Source organism: Wyeomyia smithii, chromosome 1 (genome assembly GCF_029784165.1).
Source record: "Wyeomyia smithii strain HCP4-BCI-WySm-NY-G18 chromosome 1, ASM2978416v1, whole genome shotgun sequence".
Taxonomy (NCBI): Eukaryota; Metazoa; Arthropoda; class Insecta; order Diptera; family Culicidae; genus Wyeomyia; species Wyeomyia smithii.
In genome coordinates, this window is record NC_073694.1 from 149,240,206 (window position 1) to 149,261,757 (window position 21,552).

General features: G+C 39.1%; 4 protein-coding genes across 5 annotated transcripts; 1 reads left to right on the plus strand and 3 right to left on the minus strand.

The window, feature by feature from the left end:
- Positions 1-66: 66 nt before the first annotated feature.
- Positions 67-2,440, minus strand: LOC129717640 (uncharacterized). 2 transcript variants are annotated; one of them, XM_055667697.1, is made up of 5 exons: positions 1,292-2,440; positions 1,173-1,228; positions 868-926; positions 756-811; positions 67-607 (listed from the first exon to the last, which is right to left on the minus strand). In XM_055667697.1, exons 1-5 carry the CDS (start codon positions 1,630-1,632, stop codon positions 250-252), a joined length of 870 nt encoding a protein of 289 aa, XP_055523672.1. In that variant the 5' UTR covers positions 1,633-2,440; the 3' UTR covers positions 67-249. The 2 variants fall into 2 exon arrangements, with proteins under 2 accessions (XP_055523672.1, XP_055523671.1); XM_055667696.1 differs by having other exon boundaries at positions 868-944.
- Positions 2,441-3,901: 1,461 nt separating this feature from the next.
- Positions 3,902-5,800, minus strand: LOC129724741 (uncharacterized). The gene is made up of 5 exons (XM_055679880.1): positions 5,102-5,800; positions 4,946-5,048; positions 4,603-4,883; positions 4,348-4,540; positions 3,902-4,287 (listed from the first exon to the last, which is right to left on the minus strand). The coding sequence occupies exons 1-5, from the start codon at positions 5,716-5,718 to the stop codon at positions 3,919-3,921; spliced, it is 1,563 nt and encodes a 520-aa protein (XP_055535855.1). The 5' UTR covers positions 5,719-5,800; the 3' UTR covers positions 3,902-3,918.
- Positions 5,801-13,742: 7,942 nt separating this feature from the next.
- On the plus strand, positions 13,743-14,920 carry LOC129734020 (TM2 domain-containing protein CG11103). Its single transcript, XM_055695718.1, has 2 exons — positions 13,743-14,377; positions 14,431-14,920. Exon 1 carries the CDS (start codon positions 13,744-13,746, stop codon positions 14,368-14,370), a length of 627 nt encoding a protein of 208 aa, XP_055551693.1. The 5' UTR covers position 13,743; the 3' UTR covers positions 14,371-14,377; positions 14,431-14,920.
- Positions 14,487-19,594, minus strand: LOC129734019 (uncharacterized). Its single transcript, XM_055695716.1, has 5 exons — positions 19,447-19,594; positions 19,047-19,281; positions 17,259-18,971; positions 17,077-17,197; positions 14,487-17,023 (listed from the first exon to the last, which is right to left on the minus strand). The coding sequence occupies exons 1-5, from the start codon at positions 19,452-19,454 to the stop codon at positions 15,675-15,677; spliced, it is 3,426 nt and encodes a 1,141-aa protein (XP_055551691.1). The 5' UTR covers positions 19,455-19,594; the 3' UTR covers positions 14,487-15,674.
- Between the last annotated feature and the right edge of the window lie 1,958 nt (positions 19,595-21,552).

Consider the following 21,552-nt stretch of genomic DNA (forward strand, 5'->3'; position numbering starts at 1 on the left):
TAGACGACGGTTAGAACGGGGACAACGTGCTTCATCGTGTCGTGGCTGGTCGTCTACGATCGATTGATAAATATAGACATGCACTACTCTCTTTTTGCTCTTTCACAGAATGTGTAAAAAAGTTGAGGTTTGGGATAGAACAAGACTAATGAAATTTAAGATTTATTGTTTCTTTTTACAGATAAATGTATCTCTATTGTTTACATATAGACGTTATGCTTAACCTAAAGAATTTTGTCATTCTGCGACTTAGTTTTCTTCCGCCGGAAAGTCGGTGCTCACTTCTACCTCGAAATCGGTTGTGAGCAGTTCTTCTTGCTGCAACAACTCTTCAATGTACTGATCAGTTTCTTGCGCTTTCTGTGGATTTTGTTCTTCTAAACGCCTTTGCTCCGCTTCAAACTTCGCGAAAAACGCTTCCTCTTCGGATCGTCGTTTCTCTTCAGCTTTCTGTGCTTCTTCTAATCGCTGCTCTTTTAGCTTCCGTTCGGATTCCGCCTTCTCACTTTCCAAATGTTTTTGGTAATCCGCTTCGGAAACTCGCAACTTGAGCTCCCGATCTCGCTTTTCTTCGGCTACACTTGGCACCATGTAGCAATTGGACTCCCTACGATTAGTAAAAATATCTCATTTAGTTTACTACTAAGTATCTATAGCTTCAGAAATCGTTGCCAAAACCAGACAGCTGTCACCATGTTTCACCACCCGTCCTTTATTGGGCGCCAGCAGTAAACAACGCGACATACCATACTTACTTGTAAACGACTTTCCTTCGATTATTCCACGGCCATAGCCCATTCCATTTGCCCGGCTTGGAAGAAAATAATAAGGTTAATGATAATGGTAATGACTAGCACTAAAACTTACGTTCCGGTTTGCTCGCATCCGTGCCTCCCAATCCAGCATGGCCCGTTCGGCATCGCTTACTGAGGAAAAGAAACCAACTTTCGATCAACGAGTGTGAAGCCCTGTTCCATTTCTGACACACACACTTGTGGGATGGGATAGGACATTGAAAGGATGAGCTTGTCTCGAGGGTTGGATGTGAGAAAGAGACACAAAAAGTGCACTTTGTCCCCATTTACCGTTTTAATTCAAATCTGTCCAAAATTTATGGAGTCATGATAAAGTGCGAGCTGAGACACGTAAATGGATGCAACGAATATACTTACAAGGCTTGAACCAAAAATCAACTGTCATTTCATCTTCGCTTTCCTCTTCGACATCACTGAAAAAAAGTGAACGATGATGCGGGAGAATGTCAGGTGAGAACTTTACTGTGATAACATACCCTCTAACGAAGATTTTCACGGTTCTACCAGATTCCGCTATCAGTTCTTGCGCTTGAGCTAATGTGAGCTTGTCTGCGTAGGTATCATTAATTTTTGTGATCACATCATTAACCCGGATGCCTGCGCGTCTAGCCAAACCTTCCCGCCTTACGGAAATGACTGTCAACGGCTCAAACTGGTCGATTCCACCAGTCACCTCAAAACCCCACAGATTATCCACAAACGACATCACCCGTTTGTCTAATTCCGTTGTTCCGCTCACACGCACATGGTATTGGCAGTTTGCGAACGACTCTATCGGCGGTAGGGCAACCTCCTGTGCATCCACTGGAATATCCATTCTAATCTTTTGCTTCTACGGCCGTCCTGATGACCCACTTTAAAACCACAACCGTATGTGTACGTACTCTTTATGGTGTATTGCTCCCGATCGCAGTTGATCGAATAAAATTTGTCAAACAATTGTAGTTTGCTTTAAATTGCCGATCACTCAATGTCACCCGACGCGAAATCGGACAGTGCAATGTGACGAAGTTGATGTCACTACTGTTGCCACTATCTTCGGCATATCCGGCCGGATACCGATCGGGTGTTTTCCGATCACTAGATTACTGTATAGTTTCTTTTATCTAACAAAGCGCAACGCTACACCGTGGTAAAGTTTTTCGTGTTATTCGGTATGAAAATTCAAAACCAATTTGTGATTAACACGTTACTTTTAGAAGATGAATAATGTTCGAATTGGTTCGAGCTCTCTTCAATTTCAAAATAAAGAAGTATGATTCTGTGTAATTGTATTAGAAATCCAATTAAATTACCGAATTAACACATATTGAAAGATTACTAATCACAAAGTGTTTCCATACAAACGCATTAAATGTATGTAATTCCGTGAAAAACAAAGAAAAGGTGTGAAAACGTCTATCGTTGTCTTAAATTGAACTCTTTCAATGTTACGCTAGGTCACTGACTTCGCAGGCCACTAAACCGCTCGTTTAAACTTGTTAAGTGCCAAACCGGAAAATTGAAAAAAATATGCATTGACGGCGTTCTACGCGTTTCTTACGCGCAAATGTGTAGCGCGTAACTGGGTCGCAGATCGATCATATAACAACATAGTACTTATATATTATATTCTAGCAACATGTATATTTAGGGGCCATCCACATACCACGTGGACAGATTTTTAACGATTTTGACCCCCCCCCCTCCCCCTCCGTGGACAACTGTCCATATAAATTCTAAAAAAAAAATGTATGGACCGTGGACATTAGCCAACCCCCCCCCCCTCCAAGTTGTCCACGTGGTATGTGGATGGCCCCTTACCTCTTTTACCTCTTTTGCTTTTTTTTTTTGAAAAGTAAATATCTTTGAATTCCATTTTTAGAACAAAACAAGGTTACCGAATGAAGCAGTATTTAAAATAGGCCATGACCTATACATACAAGTCCGTTACATAATAGTTCCTTATTGATTACGAATAGTTAGTAACTAAGGACCGTGTTACAGAAGCTACAACGAGTAATATGTCTCATTTACATGGACGAGTCGAGTAGAATTTACCTATCATTGAAAAATAGAACCAACAATATGAGGTCGTTATGGAATAAAAAACAACGGCATAACTTCTTCGAGGACATGGTCGGACTTATTAGAAAACACAAACGAGATTCATAATCCTAATACGACTCTTAAGATACTTTTACACAGTAATGAGTTTTCCCTTGGTAGAAAGTATACGATACTGAATATGATCGAACTTCCCTCAACCAATCATTTGATCTTTAAATTGTGCGATGCAAGCTCAGATAACACTAGGATAAAACACCAACCGGCTTGCCGTATCGCCGTATCATGTTCCTTGAGTGGTATCGTAGTACATAAAGTAAACATAGCAGGGTAATTCCATGTCAAGTGTCCGAGGAAGTGCATCGACCATCTCCGATTTCGACCAAAATTTGTGAGTCAATGAACTTTGGGCAGGAACTCATAAATACAAAGTTTTGTACCGATTGGTGAACCCCTCGGCCAATGGGACTGCCTTTACTTTTTTCGAATTTGGCAAAACATCTTTTTTCTTTTTATTTGCAGATATCTCAGGACCCTGAAGAGCTACAGGTGATATTGACATATCATTTTGAACGTTCGATTTAATAAAAACGTTCGATTTAATAAAAATAACTACATGGTCAATCGTTAATCGTTATCGTTAAAAAATGATACAGCTATTTACCAACCTGTGGACATTTCGAGGATAATCAATCGGTATTTTATGTTTACTTCATTTAGTCCGAAAGTGATAAAATGTAATTTTTTTCATTGCTCTCATTGCATACCCTGTTTCTTACAATGCATATATTCTCGGTTCAACGGCACATTGAAATAATTCTAAATTTTTAACATCTCAGATTTATTGATTAGGTTCTTCTCTCTGTCGCTGCAAGGTCCAGTTCCTGCAATTAAATTGGTTAGGTAGCATTTTGAACCTAAACCTCAATAGTTTTTGAACAATTATATCTCTTTTCAACGTTGTATTTCAGAAGTTATTACTGAATTCAGTGTACAGAACTGTGGCAAATATTTCGGATTTAATTTTCAGCACACAGTGATTCTAAATACTGGACATTCATTCTATTTTCAAATCCTGCCGATAATTGCTTTCATCTGGTTGGATGAAGGCAACCATCTCTCCTCGAACCAGACTTATCAAAAACCGCCCTATCGTGATCGTATTATTTCTGTTCGCAGTAATTTGACCGTTTCCTTTATGTGATTGCTCAGTGTGGCTTTTCCAGAAGCAGTCACTTACTTTGGGAGCGACATAAATGACAGTGATGTTTTCATGAGCGTTCGAACCAATGTTATAGATTTCCAAACTGTTAACGTCAGTGTACGCACCCCGAAGCCAACGGATCATAGCGTCAAACGGGAACTGAAGTATTGTCCTTCTAATAGTCATCAGTATATACGATACGCAGTAGATGGCAAATCGAAGCTGTCAATGGAAGTAAATTATTGATTAACTGATAATTTTAAATGCGAGTGAACTGCGAACCGTGGCAAATACTACGTAATAAACCAGAATGGTGGGAAGTAGGAAAAGCAGAACAGCAAAAGTCAGGGTTGCTAGGAACAGCTGGCGGTTCATGTACTCATGTGACTCAACGCGATTCCGGAGTACATTCTTTTTTTTACCCAGTACTATTCGACACAGTGCACGGATGCCGCCGATTTCGATGCGGTATAAGCTGTAATATTAATCCTTGTATAGTTAGTATTACAGTATTACTAATTGAAAAAAGGAACTTACACCGCTGCGTAAATGTAGAAACAGTGAGCATGCAGGCTGATCAAAATGATTAAATCGGACAGCATTGCCAACTGAAATGAGAGCCCCAACAGGCCTAATATTGATAGGGGTATAAAAAGGAACTTTATCGCAGGGGAAACTAACACCAAAAACGTCCACCACAAGTCCACGTGGTACAGAAAGCAGCTGAGGAAAAAGTCGTTAAGCGGTGCATTCAGCTTTAACCCAATTGGACTGCCACGAAGTGTTTGCAGAAGCTCTCGCAGATAACTTACCACAAGCTGAGTTAGAAAAGAGGAAAACTAACTGTAATAATAAGAGAATCAAAATAGCGCTTAAGTACCTCGCCATATTCTATAAAGTGTACTCCAGGGTTCCCAAAATATAGCACCATTGAGAGCACAATCACACCAAATCCTATGTCAAAAACTAGAGCCCATCTTGCTCTGAAAATATTGGGTATTATTATAAAAGTGATGAACAAATCAATATTGCTTACCCTTCAAATCCTTTAACTTTGATGCTTTTATTCCATTCGGAGCAGTGATAATATAAGGCAGTCTTTTTGAAAAGTATTCGAAGCAAAGCCACAACAGGCCTTAGCATCAAAAGAACCAAATTCGCCGACGAACTGGACATAGCCCAGCCTAGCAGGTCTTGCAAATTCGAATTGTAATGTGGCTTAGAGGATTTGATAAGTCTTGCGAGATGCAGCAGATCGTTGTCATCATCGTCATCCTCCAGCAGTTGTCCCTCGGCCAAATTAGAGAAACCACGATCGTCGTAAACGATCATTACCTTGTTCAGAGTTTCTATCGTAACACCCTTCACCTTAGTAGTGACATGTTTTATTCGCCCCCGATCGGAGATCGAGAGACGCAAAAAGTTCTCCTCTAGCAGCAGCAGGTCTCGACTGTCAGTAGACTCTGTCTGTCGCATCAACCGGCGGTAGTCTGACTCACTGCAGATTTCTCCTACCAAGTAAGTCCCAGGTCGGAGTTTGTCATCTAGCACAACAAATCGAATCTCGTCCCGTTGCACCTCAATCAGTCCGTATAACTGGCAGAAGGAGCAGTTCTCTACCAGTTTGGAGGATACATAGATTTTCACGTTCATTTCGCGTTTGAAGCAAAAATTAAACGCACAAAGCAAAGCTGCGATCACAACAGAAACTGAAACCAGAAATGCCAGATGTTTTTAAAAAATATACATATTTATCGTTTGGCAACCAAATCTGCGCCTCTGCGCTACACGCTCGTTAAATTTAACTCTGAACTGAGTGAGATGTCACTCACTTTCGTTAAAAGTGAACCTACTCTGAACAGAGTTTTTATGATATTAGGAACCCAATACCCATATTAGGATTTCAATACCCACCCACCACCATGTAACGCAATTTTACATGTTTGCCACATGCAATATAACGCTTCACTGAATACCCCCCGCCCCTGAGCGCGTTATGTATTTTTTGAATGATCCCTTACTCATTTATGGGTACACGCTCGTAAATAATAACTCTAAAATGAGTAACATTTGACGCATTTTCGTAAAAAGTGGAACAACTCTTAAATTGAGTAACTCCACAAATACTCAAAACTGAGCAACACTAGGCGTCTTTAGAATGAGTCATTATTACTCAAAATTTGAGTACGACATTACTCATTTTTTGGGTACAGTTCAGTTTCATTACTGGCTAGAAATCCGCCACGGCCAATAAACGACACCACATGTTCATCAATAATTATTGTGAATTCAGTTCAATACTGGATTCAACCGGTGATATTCTGCCAGTTTTTTACATAGGGGTGATGCAACGAATCTCTAATTATAATCGATCACCCCTCGCAACCAGGGCTGCCAAGTATACATTTTTTTTACCACGATACAGAAATGATACAGATTATAGAATTCATACAGAATTTTGATTTTTAATACAGATTGGTACAGAATTTCAGCAATTGATCGTTTTTAAGTTATGATTTTTCACAAAACGTTCGAACTAAAAAACTGGTAGCTCATGCCTCACAAACATTTCATCCGAACATTAGTTTTCAGTTTTTCGAATGCGTTCCCCACATTTGCTCTGACGGAGTTACGGCGCTGCCACCTTCAATTTGTTTAGTCTTTGAGTGCAGAGGATAGGAATTTCTTCAAGGGTGAATGAAATAGCAAACCCAGTTACCCAAAACCCGAGTACTTGTAAGCACAAAAACAAAATACAGAAAATTACAGAGTATTTTACGGATGCTTCAGATTCTTCAAAATAAAATCTGGCAGCTCTGCTCGCAATTTTGAATCGAAACAAAAACAAAGTCCAGAACAAAAACCTAAATTAATCCACCTAGCGGTCAGACCCAGCCTTTCTCATTCAAACTTTTATTAGTAAAAATAGAATATTTATTCACTTTTAGGTTCTTGAATATTGATGTTGTAATCTATACATATAAAAGGTTCTAAAATATTGATGTTGTAATCTATACATATAAAAATGCAGTCCGGTCTGTCTGCCTGTCTGTCTGATCCAAATAGGCTCGAAAATTACCGAGTCGATCGACGTGAAAATTTGTTTAGGGATTTTTGGTGCCAATAAAGATTCCTATGATAGTTTGAGACCCCTCCCTCTTCTGGAAGGGAGGGGTCCCATACAAATGAAACACAAATTTCTGGACATCTCGAGAACTAACCGAGTAAATGGAACCAAATTTAGCATGTGGATGTTTTAAGAGGTAACAAATATGTCCCATAATCAACCTTAGGCAACATTTTAGATTGTAGGATGGCAACTTCCGGTTTCTGGAAATCAGCCAAAAATGGTCGATTTCCACCCAATATTACATCCGGATCTAGCATGATACACAGGAGCTGAAATCGACCACAGATACCGTTTTGAATTCTAAGATGGCGACTTCCGGTATTGGGTGTTATTCGATAATTTTCGGCTGTTTCCCAGGAACATGTGATTCTAGTATATATATAGAATTAAGGCGATGTACAGAAGCCAAAAGTCGAGGATGTTGTCATTTCGATAAAACCAATCATTTCAAACGATTTGTTATTCGACTTTGATCATATCATATGACCGATTTGTCGTGCATTTTCAGATTTTAAACACATCGCAAGGAATCAATGAATTTGGAACGTTCAAATAGTACTATACCACATTTAAAATATGTTGAGGCCACATATATCGATCAAAGCAGGTGTAGTTTTAAATATTTTAATTTCTTTTCTTTCCATAACTTTTGAGCCACATCAAATTGTAATGAAGCTTGTTATCTGTAATTCGAGAGATGACTCGTTCGACTCGTTCGTAGTTATGCTCAAATAAGTCATGTAATCTTTGAGATAATAGACTTTCGTTGTTTTATTAACAATTTAATACATAACGGTTGCTTAAGTTCGATTATAATCAAATGAAAATAGGGCAGCCTAACTTTGAAACCACATGTTCAACCATAATTCATCCGTTAACCTTAAACTAGCCCGCTTATCTGATAATAATATTGATCAAATCCGTTGTGTAGTTTCTGAGAGTAAGTAATAGTCTGATTGCAAAACAAATCAATAGGGTCTTATGGGGCAACTAGACCTTCCATTTGACATTGATTTTATGAAAATAGGTTCAGCCATCTCTGAGAAACATGAGTGAGATTAAGTAGTCACGTTTCTTGTCATAACTTTTGAACTACAAGTTCAATCTTCATGAAATTCAAAAGTTATGGGTATTTTAGGTAGCCCGTTCACTTGAAATCAATTTTGCTCAAATCGGTTGTGTAGTTTTTGAGATAATGATGTTTCATGATTTTTACATTTTGATACCTAACCTCTGAACCAAAAATCCGATTACAATGAAATTCAATAAGGTCTTATGGGACAACGAGACCTCTCATTTGCAATTAATTTCATGAAAATCGGTCCAGCCATCTCTGAGAAAAGTGAGTGAGAATAAAAATCTGCACATACACACACACTTACACACACACACATACAGAAAATGCTCAGCTCGTCGAGCTGAGTCGAGTGATATATGCCATTCGGCCCTTTGGAACACTTTTTTACTTTCGGTTTTGCAAGTGATTGCTATACCTTTCTAGGAGAAAGGCAAAAAATATATAAAATGTCCTGTTTTATTTTACTAGGAGAAAGGCAAAAAATATATAAAATATCCTGTTTTATTTTACTACCTTAGAAGGCGATTGGTTGAATGAGTGGAAAATACCAATTTTTTTGTGATGCAATTTGGTCCCGGACACTCTTTACCCAATCCAACGAATCTGCTTCAGAACAGTCCTGTCGAAGATTTCTGTATGATTTCATGTTCCTTGGTGTGCAAAAACAACTGGAGAGCAACAAAATTTCAGTTGTCACCCGTTAGCTAATAACTGCACTGGTTACCTCGCACAAACTACTACGATAGATCATTACCATGACCAATGTAAATGTTTCATCGCATAACGTTGATTTGCGAAATTCTTGCGATAAATCTTCTTCTTCTTTTTCTATATCTATAAAATAGATGATACCCAGCCCGCGTTGCTGCGCCTCTTAGTTTGTAACGACAATTATGTATTTCTGGAATGTGCCATAATTTCAAACATGTATTACCATGCAATAAAAACCTAAATTAATCCACCTAGCGGTCAGACTTATTATTTGTAAAAATAGATTTACATGAATGCTTAAATCCAATAAATGTTTATCCACTCTTTGGGTTCTAAAATACGTTTAGATAGTACGATACCACATTTAAATCATGTTGAGGCCATATATATTGATCGAAGCAGGTAAAGTGTTGAATAGTCTTTGAATTTCTTTTCTTTCTAAAACTTTTAAACAGCATATCAAATTGTTATGAAGTTTGTTATTTGTAAGTTTGAGAGATGACTCATTTGTATGACACTAGTTATGTGCAAATAAGTCGTGTAATACTTGAGATAATAGACTTTCGTTGTTTTACAAATTAAAACATAACGCTTGCTTAAGTTTGATTACAATCAAATGAAAAGGTAACGTATGGGGCAGCCAAACTTTGAAACCACGTGTTCAATCATAATTCATCAGTTAACCCTTAACTAGCCCGTTCAACTGATATCAATAATGTTCAAATCGGTTGTGTAGTTTCTAAGATAATGAAGTTTCGTGATTTTCACATTTCGATACATTACAGACGAAGTTACAGTCCGATTACTGCAAAATTCAATAGGGTGTTATGAGGTAGGTAGACCTTTTATTTGATACTAATTCTGTGGAGATCGGGTCAACCATCTCTGAGAAAAATGAGTGAGTCCAAGTAAGTTGTCTTGGAATATGTTTCATTTCATAGCTGGATTTCACATTTTTAAACATAACAGGCAAAGTAATAATCCGTTTGTAAAAAAAATCATTAGGGTCTTATGGGGCAACAAGACCTTTCATATGACACTAATTTTATGAAAATCGGGCCAGCCATCTCTGAGAAACATGAGTGAGATTAAATAGTCTCCAGAACACGTTTCTTTCCATAACTTCTGAACCACATGTTCAATCTTCATAAAATTCAAAATTTAAGGGTTTTTAAGGTAGCCCGTTCATTTGAAACTAATTTAAATCAAATCAGATGTGTGGTTTCTGAGATATTGATGTTCCGTGATTTTTATACTTTGATACATAACCTCTAAACTAGAAATCAGATTACAATAAAATTCAATAGGGTCTTATAGGGCAACTAGACCTTTCATTTGCAATTAATTTCATTGAAATCTGTTCGGTCAGACCATCTCTGAGAATAGTGAGTGCGAAAAAAGGTGCACATACACACGTACACACCCACACACAAACATATAGACCTATACATGCTTATATGCAGAAAATGCTCGATTCGTCTAACTGAGTCGAGTAGTATATGACATTCGGCCATTTGGATCACTTTTCTACCTTTTAATTAGCCAGTGATCGTTAGGAGGAAGTCAATATGTTTACTTTCATTATGTGATTTCACATTTTCATGAACAACGGACAAAGTTACAATCCGATTGCAATGAAATTCAATAGCAACCTATGGGGCAACTAGACCTTTCATTTGACACTAATTTTGTGAAAATCGGTTCAGCCATCTCTGAGAAAAATGAGTGAGTTTAAACAACCTCAGGATAACTTTTCTTTACATAACTTTTGAACCATATGTTCAATTATTACGAAATTCAAAAGTTAAGGGTTCTGGAGACAGCCCGATCATTTGAAACCAATTTTCTTAAAATCGGTTGTGTGGTTTCTGAGATATTGATGTTTCGTGGTTTTTACATTTTGATACATAACCTCTAAACTAAAAATCCGATTACAATGAAATTCAATAGCAACCTATGGCGCAACTAGACCTTTAAATTGCAATTAATTTTATGAAAATCGGTCCAGCCATCTCTGAGAAAAGTGAGTGAGAAAAAAAAGTTGCACATACATACACACACACACACATACACACCTACATTCATACATACAGAAAATGCTCAGTTCGTCGAAAGGGGTCGAGTGGTATATGACATTCAGCCATTGGGACCACTTTTATACCTTTGGTTTTTCCAGTGATTGCTATACCTTTCTAGGAGAAAGGCAAAACATTGCTTGTGAATGCAGCTATTGAAAAGTTTCGTTTCTTTTAAGAAAGTAAGGTTTCTAGTTTGTAAATTTTGTTTGTAGTATCGAGCTAAAACGTTTCAAACCTTTCATTTATAGGATGCAAAATTCTGACAGTGACAGTGAATCGTCGGGCGAGCCAACGGGATTTCCACCGGGTGCAAAAAAACGCAGGATTCCCGACGACTTTACCAACGTAGAATTTTTGGATATATTTAAGCTGATTTTGAAGACCTGGACAATTTGCACAACTACGATGATCAGGAACAGGAAATGGACGGAACGTTGTCGCAGGAAAGTGGCTGCTCAACATCGCAGCAGAAGGAAAATGATGGCTCCCTCCTGAACATCACCGTGAATGTTTCTGCACGTGAATTCAAAAATAAACACTTTCACTTTATTGGTGTGTTTTACGTGAGATTGTTCCGTTCGCAGCACTTGACGGATGTAGTGTGTTCAAAGGATGTGGACGGAAACTCCGTATCAAGTGTATTGCAGTGCATTTGGGGAATTGCCAAGGACTATGTTGGGCGAGAGGTAGTCGTGGACCAACATGGAAGTGAGCAGCAAATAAGATGGTCTTTCAAAGAAAATCTTGACGAGTCGGATGTGGACAAATACACCATGTTTAGGTACGGAAAAACCAAGAAGTTTTATACCATGGAGAACATTCGTGATAACGCAAAGCTGTTAACGCACTGGCGGGGTAAAAACGTACAGGTGCATGTTTTCAAACACTCGTACTGTATCTCGACACAATCTATGTGGGAGAATGTGAACAAGCAGCTGCTTCATCCAGAACGCAAGGATAAAACGGGAGCTCCAGCAACAGAGGAAGTGTTCGATTGTGTTCAGCGATTGATTGAGTTGCATTCGCACTACACCGCTCATTTTTCGTCTTGGAAGAGATGGGCTAATTTTATCCTAGTCCAACCAGCAGACCAGCGCACAAGATTGTTGACAGGAGCACCTCCAGATGAGTACATCCATTTGTTTCGTGCAGCACCGATTTCTGAAGCAAATCAGCTGAAAGTCACTCGACAAGGACTGCAGGTGGCGAACAACATCAACGAAAGTGTTTCAACCGCAGTAAATGGATTATGTACTCAAGTAGACTCCATGGCACAGGGTATGAATGACCTTCAACGTCAACTACATTGTCTGAGAGCGCAGATGAACTCTGCAAGGTCTTTGCTGGATGCTATGCAAGAGTCCTTGCCCCCTGAGGAAACTGAGTTCAGCCGTAAGCTGGCATCGTTTGTAACCAACATGCCTGATGTTGACCACGCTGAGTAATTTAACATCATTGTTATTAATATGTTTAATCGATTATAAGCTGAAGAAAAATTTTGGATTGAAAAGAAGAGAATAAATGTTAACTTTTTTTAATAATATATTTTTTATTCATTGATACATATCTGACTCGAATCAAATAAGGAAAGAATTCACAGGTATGCCAACTGTTGAATTGAATGACCCTCCAGGAAAGTATCCGCACTTCCGGAATATACGAGTACAATTGTAGTGCATAAAATTTGTGAGAGCGCCGCCAACTGTTATTGAGAGTGGAGTAGAATCATTCTCCATGTAATGACGTTTCAAATAGCGTTTAACCAACCCAAAGACAACCTCGATAGAATTAAAGAAGGGGCAATACGCTGGTAAGAATATTGGAACAATCCCAAGAGACCTTAGATAGTTCACAATATTCTCATCGCAGTGTATACGAGCCCCGTCCATAATCCATATCGAGTGTCTTCCGGGATACCGCTCCACTTGTCCACTATGGAGGGCCATTTTTACACAGCAATCAAAAAACTTTTGCCTGTTAAATGTACCTTCCGTTTCGAATGATTCGACGATCCCGGACTGTCCCAAGAAGCATAGACGCGAGACCCGCGGCTTGCGTCGGAACTCCCTACGGTACCTAAGGCTCTCACCAACATATCCAAAGCCGCGATTCCGGAGCATTGTTTGGTTGGCGAAGGCAACTTCATTCAAAAACAGAAGCTGCTAGATCCCAATTGAAGCTTTTCAGTTTGTTGGAAAACCGCTGAATGTCCTCATGACGAATTTGAACGGCTCTCCGTTCAAGAGCTTTCCACGACATCCCGTGAGCGTGAAGTATGTTGCATATTGAAAATGCATTGATGGTCATACAGAAACGATTTGCGAAGAGCTGCCGTGCTTCATCTAAGTATAAAACAGGTCGTTTTTCATACAAATCCAAGATCCATCGTCGTTTGTGTCGTCTCGTCAAACTTCCGGAATAGGTTGGTTTTCTGAGTATCAGTTAACGTTCCATCTCGCTCGTATGCAATAATCCAGGAAGAAATAGTAGTAGTAGGAAGAAATAGTCCAGGAAGAAATAATAGTCTTCGAACAGCTGAAAAATATGATTAAAATTCAACTCACTTGCTGAGTAGCCCAGAGTGAGCGTGTAGGGCTTTACTAATACAATGCTCAATATATCGAAAGAAAACTATCGATGCTTGTGTTATCGATGAGGTGCCGCACATCCCTATAGACAACATGTTTCAAAGTCAAAATAAACAAATTACATCCCTTGAGTTGCGAAAACGTGTAGTACACAAAATGATTGAAAATCGCTTATTTTTGATGTTTTTCACGAGTATTTTTATTGTGGAAACCGCTCAAATCACAAAGGACAAAGATAACCCGTCGATCAACCAGTCAAACGAATTCAACCCGCTGGGCCCGTTGGTCAAGTGTTCCTTCTTACCTCTCGAATTTATGGACTGCGACGAACCACTGGATCACAAAGGCAATCGGACAGCGAAAGAGGAGCAAGGTCACGGTTGCGTAAAGTTCGGAGGTGTTCACTACGATGATGTGGAAACGACCCGTGTCAAGTGCGTGGTGTTCGACAACATCGAATGCTTTGGTCCGCGGGAATTTATGCGGGATGGATTCCCGTGTATCAAGTACACGGACCATTATTTCGTGACTACGCTGCTGTATAGTATACTGCTGGGGTTTTTGGGAATGGATCGGTTTTGCCTAGGGCAAACCGGTACCGCGGTCGGAAAACTTTTAACTCTGGGCGGTATTGGGATTTGGTGGATCGTGGATATCGTGCTGCTGATCACGAACAATTTGTTGCCAGAGGACGGCAGTAACTGGAATACGAAGGTGTAACGGAAAGGTATAACTGTTCTTACGAAGTGGACTAGTTAAAAATAAATCATTTATTTTCAGATTCGACTTTCGCGTTATGGTAACTGATAATGACATGTACATAGAGCTATTTGTTGTAAGACCAGATAATTGTCCAGATAGGTGTATATTTCGAAGATAGTAATGCTCACAGAAATGCAAAAAAGTGAGTTTGGCTATGAGCAAACATTTTTTTCAAAAGAATTCTACTCTTGTTTGTATTTTATTTTTCTATACATATTTGATATTTGTTGCATTAAATTAAGAATTATGTAATCTAAACAGTGATATCATCACACGTATGGGCGAGTTTAATTTCAATTTCAAAATCTTAATTTATTACAAAATATACTTCGTACAATTTAACGCTATTAATTATTACAATTGTTTTCTTCTATTGAACGTGTGTATTCAATATGTACATATTCCATTCGCAATCGAATGAAATGTTTCGACATATAAAATCAAACTTGTGGTACATCTTAATATCGAATAAATTGTAAATAATAAATTCAGCTATTTCGAATTGTCACTGGTTTTTTCAACAGTATTTTGTCTTAAAGCTAATTTTATAGTCAAGAAAAAAATATAAAGAATTTTAGAATAAAAATTAAAATGCAAAACTAAACCGGGATGTGAAATAGGAAAATGCAAAGCTACAAAAATGCTTTTTGTAATATATGAATTTCTAACGTCTATAAATATTTGTTCTTGTCGTGCGGTAGGGTGAAATTAAATTCCAGTCCGTCGAAAAATTTACCTATTATGTTTGGGTTTAAGGTGAAACTCCGTGCTCAAATTTTGCAAGATAAACCAGTAAAATTACATATGGGAAACTATGATCTATTGTTCGCACCGCTGATGCATGCATAGAGTAGCATTTCAAGCGCTATTTATTAGGTGGAAGCTGAGATTACTACACTCAAGATCATCAAGTGAAAAGAAACCTAACCTCAAAATTGTGTGGAAAAAGCCACCGTCAAGTTTCACCTTAAAGTAAGCCCCCATATGCAAAGTAGAAACAAGAAACTAGGTGGTACATATCTCGTTAGGTGCTAAGAGCAGAGCGTGGTTTATAGTTAATTTTGTACTTGGTAAGAGTTTAGCAAAATCATGTAGATGCAGCTGTTAACGTAAATTCTAAGGTGAGACATTGTTATTAAGGATCTGCTTGCACTAACAAGGTGAATACAGGGGCGTAACTTATCGAGTGCCTGTATACTATGAAATTAAGGTCAAAATTCAAGCAGAACAGTTGCCCCCTAGAAGGTATCTTTCCTCTTATACTATCGGTCGCCTTCCCCGAGCATCGACCCGTATCCAGATTCCGAAATGGAGATACTTTTGGAGCAGCATGGGCCCTGATCAAGCATCATTGGAACCATCATCGTTTCATTTGTCAGCAAATCCACCGACAAAATTTCATCCGTCTCATGCTCTTGTTGACTAATGTGGTCAAGGGGTATTTCTATACTGCCCTCTTCCCTAGTTTCAGTAACCAGTCCATATGCACATCGCCGCATACCGCGTTGGAAGGCCATTCGTTTGCGCATTGTTTCTTCGCCATTGATATCAGGATAAAGGCGTTGCATTTTCTCCAGAAAATCGTATTCAGACTCGTCATTATCCTGCAAACGCCTTGAACCCAAATGGTTATCCATACTTGCTACGCTTTCATTTTCCAATTTCCGCTTGTTTCCCCGAGACGTTCTTCCCATTTTAGCAACTTTACCCGATAGTGTGTTATCACAAGGTATTCTCTCGCCCATACTTTCCATTTCTTGGTGGTGACGTTGACGACTTAACAGTCGAAGTTCAATGTCTTCTTTGTTTGTCAATCGATTCGGGTGCTGATTGCGGGTAAGAATTTGCACATTGTTCGTGTTGGCCAACATCAGCATTGAAAGAAAGTACCGTGCCGTATAGTCTTGCTGTTTGTTGTCCATAATTTGAGCAAAACTAATGTTAGAAACAGAATTATTTGCCTCCACTTGGACAAATGATTCGATAATTTCAGAGCCATAGGCATGGATATCGAAATGATTTCGCTGCTCTGACTGGATTAAAATTGGCTTAAGCTTCCGGTGCCAGTTGTTTACCTTCTCTATAAGTTCTTTAGCTTCTGTTACACTTTGTATGTATTTTTCACTGTTTAACACAGATTGCGGTTCAGCAGTTAGTACCGCAGTTGTTGCCGTTGTTGAGATTTTTTGGGACACGTCGATTGGTTCCGGTGTGGCTTCCTTTGAACGACTCCCTCGCCGGTCGGTCTGATCGTCGGAAATTCCTGAATCACGCGACAACGTCCGGTTCGGTGTCGATTGTTGCGAGTTGGGCGTCTCGGAAGCTTGAGATTCCTCTAGATTTGCCTGTACAACTTCTGCGGTTGGTTTAACTTCTGACAACTTTGGAAGTTCATTTTTTTGCACAGTTTCACATGGATGGATTTCTTTCCTTTTTTTCTCTTTTTTCCTGGCTTCATCAAAATCAAAATCGTCGAAGCCGTAAAAGTCACTCTCCGGTGTAGAAGGACGGGACCAATCATTCCGATGCTGATCGTTCGTGGAAGCTAAACTATACAAATTATCTGGGGTATTATCCAGAACGTCATTGCGATCATCAAACCCGTAGAAATCTGCAATATCAATTCATAAAGCAAAGGTTTGGACGTGAAATTTATTATACTACCTTCCGGCTCTGGCGTCACAGGCCGCTTTGTCCATTCGGAATTTTTGGAAGCCTGTGGATTTAGACTGTAAACAGCCAGAGTGAAAGTTTCTTTGTCCAAATTCTTACTTTTACGCACCAACTAGAATCAAAACGAAAAATCATCAAAAATCAGCAAACGTTTCTAGCGAAAAAGAACTTACATCATTTTTCATCTTTTTGTACTCGATCGGTAGCGAAAAGAGCAAATGTTTCTTTAGATGGCACTCGGGAATTTTTAGCATATTCAACTTAACCAGCGCTGGTTTGATTAGTATAGTACGTACAGATCCGCCGCATCTCACATCTGTTGCAATAACGGTACCGCCACCGAAAAACGGCACCCGTTCTAGTGTTTTCGATATTGACCCTGCACAATCACTGAGAACATCCAACGATGGTGTACGCGAAAAACACGCTGGCGAATGCTGATCCGGCGGTGTATCCCGATCCGCACCTATACCTTCATCTTCGTAGCTTAGCCGTGATGGGCAACCGGTGGATGGTGTTTCTTGTTCAGTTATGATTTGTGCGCGTGTTTCTGTCTGGATTTCTAAAGCCATTAGTTCTGGTTCTGGAGTGGATTCTTTAGATAAGTTGCTACGTATAATTTCTGACGGTTGACGCAACGATCCCTCTTCTGAAGAAGACTCACTTTCCTTGGACTGAGAAGTTTCATGTGATGTTTGAAGTGTCTCATCAATTTTCTGTTCTTGATCTGTTGAATTAGTTTCAGTCATGCTATTTCCTGACACTTCAACGCTCATTTCTTCGCTGCTGCTGGGTTCGATAGCTTCTGTTATATCCTCGGATGGTTCACAACCACCCAAATCTTCATATTCTTGATCCTCAGTGGTAGCGTCGGGGATTTCTGTATATATCGCAGATGAAGACAGTACATTGCAAAACGAAGGTTCATCAGAGCTCACCTCTGCACTTTTCTTCGGTTCCGATGACCGAGTAGCAAATTTACTCCTCATTAAATCCAAAATGGGATCTGATTGATAGTTGCTGCTCTTTGCTTGATGCAATTCATTGTCGAAATCTGTCGTATCGTTCATCTGTATTCGATATTTATTTCTGAGATAATCCGGTGGAATGTACATTTTGAATTCACGAGGTTTTAATGGAAAGACCATATCCGGTGCTGGTTTTCCACTGCGCTCGCAGCGCTTTCGTTCGCATTCTTGTTGCTCGTAGAGATAGTCTATTACATCGCATCGTTGGAAAAACTTTTTTAAATCGTGCTCTGGAGTCAAGGATCCCGTTTTTACATCGATGAAGTTCAGAAAAGTTTGATAATCATATCGGGTTCCTATTGTTTCCCCAGATTCAAGATCTAATATTTGACGTTTTCTAGCAGCTGTGTGACTGGACATTATCGGGGGAATATTTGCCACATCTCGCAGACGATGTAAAATTTCCTGCCTACGTTGCTTCGTAGGCATAGTTCTAAGTTCAATGCATAGCTCCTGCATCTGTTGAAATTTATTTCTTTTGTCAACGCCCATTCTTTGCAATGTACCAACTAGCGTGTCGACAGAAGCCAATTTCCTGTCCACGAAAGAGAATTCCAAATCACTGAAACAATCTGAAACAGTCTGTGGTTGGAACCTAGCCGCTCGCTTTCTCCCCCCTGGAACTTTCTCCTGCTTCTGTTCCACTGCGCCTTCCACGTCCTCTCTGCCTTTCTGATCTTGGTCCATATGTAAAATAATGTCCTCCAAATAGTCAACCTTACGTCCGTAAATTTGAGCGGCACTCATTATTAACATTGCAGCTTCTGGAAAGTTTGTAGAGTTATGTGAAAGGCTTTCATATCGATTCAACCATTTTTGAAGATCGAAATCAAAACAGCGGTCAATTTTTTCGGAAACCTGTAAAAGTGACGAAATGAGTAAACATGTTTCCTTCAGTGTTTCACTATGCTTATCAACAAAAACATTTCGCACCTCCATAAACATCAAAGCTATCTCATCTCGTCCCAATTCCTGATGCTCACGGGGATCCTCCCGCCGTGCAAGACCTCTTCCACCATTAACAAATCCTCCGAAGCTTTTGCTGCGACTTCCTCGGAGGGTGGTACGCTTCTTTTGCGATATCCCTTCATCTTTACCATCCTGATGTGCGCTCTTTTGCGATTGTCCATGTTCTTTTAAACGCCTTAGTTCCAATGTGTTCAGTTTTCTGAAAGGAAGGTAGTATCCCACCAATAAGAAATCCACTTCTAAACACCATTGCATAATTCTTGGCATGCATAGAAGTACTTTCACCCCATTAGTCCGCCTTTTGCTAACATTTTTTCTAATCGAATTTAGACACATGCCGCGAAGCTCCCAACTAAATACTAACCTCTTCATATTTCTGATACATTAGCGTACAGCTTACAGATAAATAAGTTTGGATTGGTTACATTTATACTGCTTATTTTCGAATCAAATGTTTACCAATAGCCTTCGCATCTACAACAAACTATCCAGACGCCATTTTTGTTTTTAGTCTTTAGAAAAAGAAAGCAAAAATAAAAAAAAATAAGATGAAAAGAAACATGTTTGTCAAAGCGCCGCGAACAAACCCACAATTTGGAGAGTTTGCAATGGTGTGATTGAACCCTGTGAGCACTGTTACACTCTCAGCCAGGGATACCAAATGTGCAGATTTGTCTGCAAACGCAGATTTTTGGAGTCCGTGTGCAGATTTTTAGTGATTTGCAGATATTTGCAGTTTTTCCCCGATTTCTGCAGATTTTTGTCAGAGTCTCCTTATATTTGCGTAGATTTTCTTAAAATGTGTGCAGATCTTTACAGACTTTTGCCCGCGTGAGCGAAATTTTTTCGGATCACGGGTAGATTTTTTTCAGATTTCGAGCACATTTTTCCAGTTTTTCGAGCAGTTGCAGACATTTTTCAAAAACATCTGCCATCTCTGCTCTCAGCATAGATCATAGAGATAAGTGACTTTTCACCTACGCACACTAATGAACGTGTAAACTCATGTAAAGTTGCTTTTGTTTCCTCCAAACTGTAAATCATCGCATCTCGTTGCTCCGACTTTTTATCACTTTTTACCATTTTTGGTCGATAATGTTCAGCAGCTTCCCCCGATTCATGATCACGAATTAAACATTCATTCAGAAACGAGTTTAGAGCTTATAATAAGTATTCAACTGAATATTTGTCCAGCTGCCAAAAACATAGCATAGCAAACAAAAAGGCGATTTGTAAATACTTTCCTCAACTAGGTGCACTAATACATTCGTACGTAAAAAGGTCTATTACACGGCAGAGATGCCAGATGTTTTTGAAAAATGTCTGCAACTGCTCGAAAAACCGGAAAAATGTGCTCGAAATCTGAAAAAAAATCTACCCGTGATCCGAAAAAAATTCCAGGGGGAATCTATCTGTCAGATATCGTGAAACCGTGACCAACACATTTGGCATCAAGGCGTCTGTATGTTTTGGTTTTTGTCGTTTTGATCGAAGTAAAATGTAACGTGCTCTTTTAACAAAACTCGAGAAATCGCGGAAATCTTTTATTAATAATGCGTTCCGTAGTGAAATTTCGGGACAGCAACAAGTTTTAAACGAAAATTGGTGATGTTTAATCGTCACATTGGTAATTTATCAAACGTCATGGACCAACAAACTTCATGGACCAGAGTTGATCTGCGATAACGCACACATATGTGAACATTGACAGCGGTAAATCCCCCCTGAAAATTTCGCTCACGCGGGCAAAAGTCTGTAAAGATCTGCACACATTCACACTTAATCCAAAAAAAGTCGTTCGGTTATTTTTTTACAATAATCCATCGGTAAAGTGTAATAATACCGGTATTCCTGCAAAAAAAGCATCAAATTAACGACTGTTCTGTAAGATCTGTTAGTTTTACCAAAGATCTGTTGACTGTTACCGGAATATTTGCTTAATTTTACATTCACCGAAATTTGTATAACTTTTCACCGAACAACCTGTAGAAATGCCAAATTGTGAATGTGGTGGCCATTTTTCTCATACGTGCAACCGTGCAAGACGCGAATATTTTCTACTGGTGCTGCTGATTTGTTTTAATTGTTGTTGTGTGTAAACATAGGATATTTATTATTTGGAAAGTGTTAATGGATGTACGAGTCGCTAACATTTTTCGTAAGTAATCTGGTTAATTTAGTTTGATTTTAGACGGTACCGGCAGGCTCATTTATAACCGACTTTTTCTGCCACCGGTATTTTTTACAGGTGCGTTCGGTATTTTTGTTCATTTTTAAAGTTTCTTTCGGTAAACTTTACTGGCTGCTCGGTTTGGAACATTACCAAAAAGCTGCGAAAATTACCGACCACTCGGTTGGTGGTTTCACAAACTGTTCGGTAATTTTCGGAAACACCGAAGATTTCACCGAACGTTCAGCTGTTGAGATTCCGGTAAAATTTTACCGAATTCGGTGTTTTAAGAAAATCCAC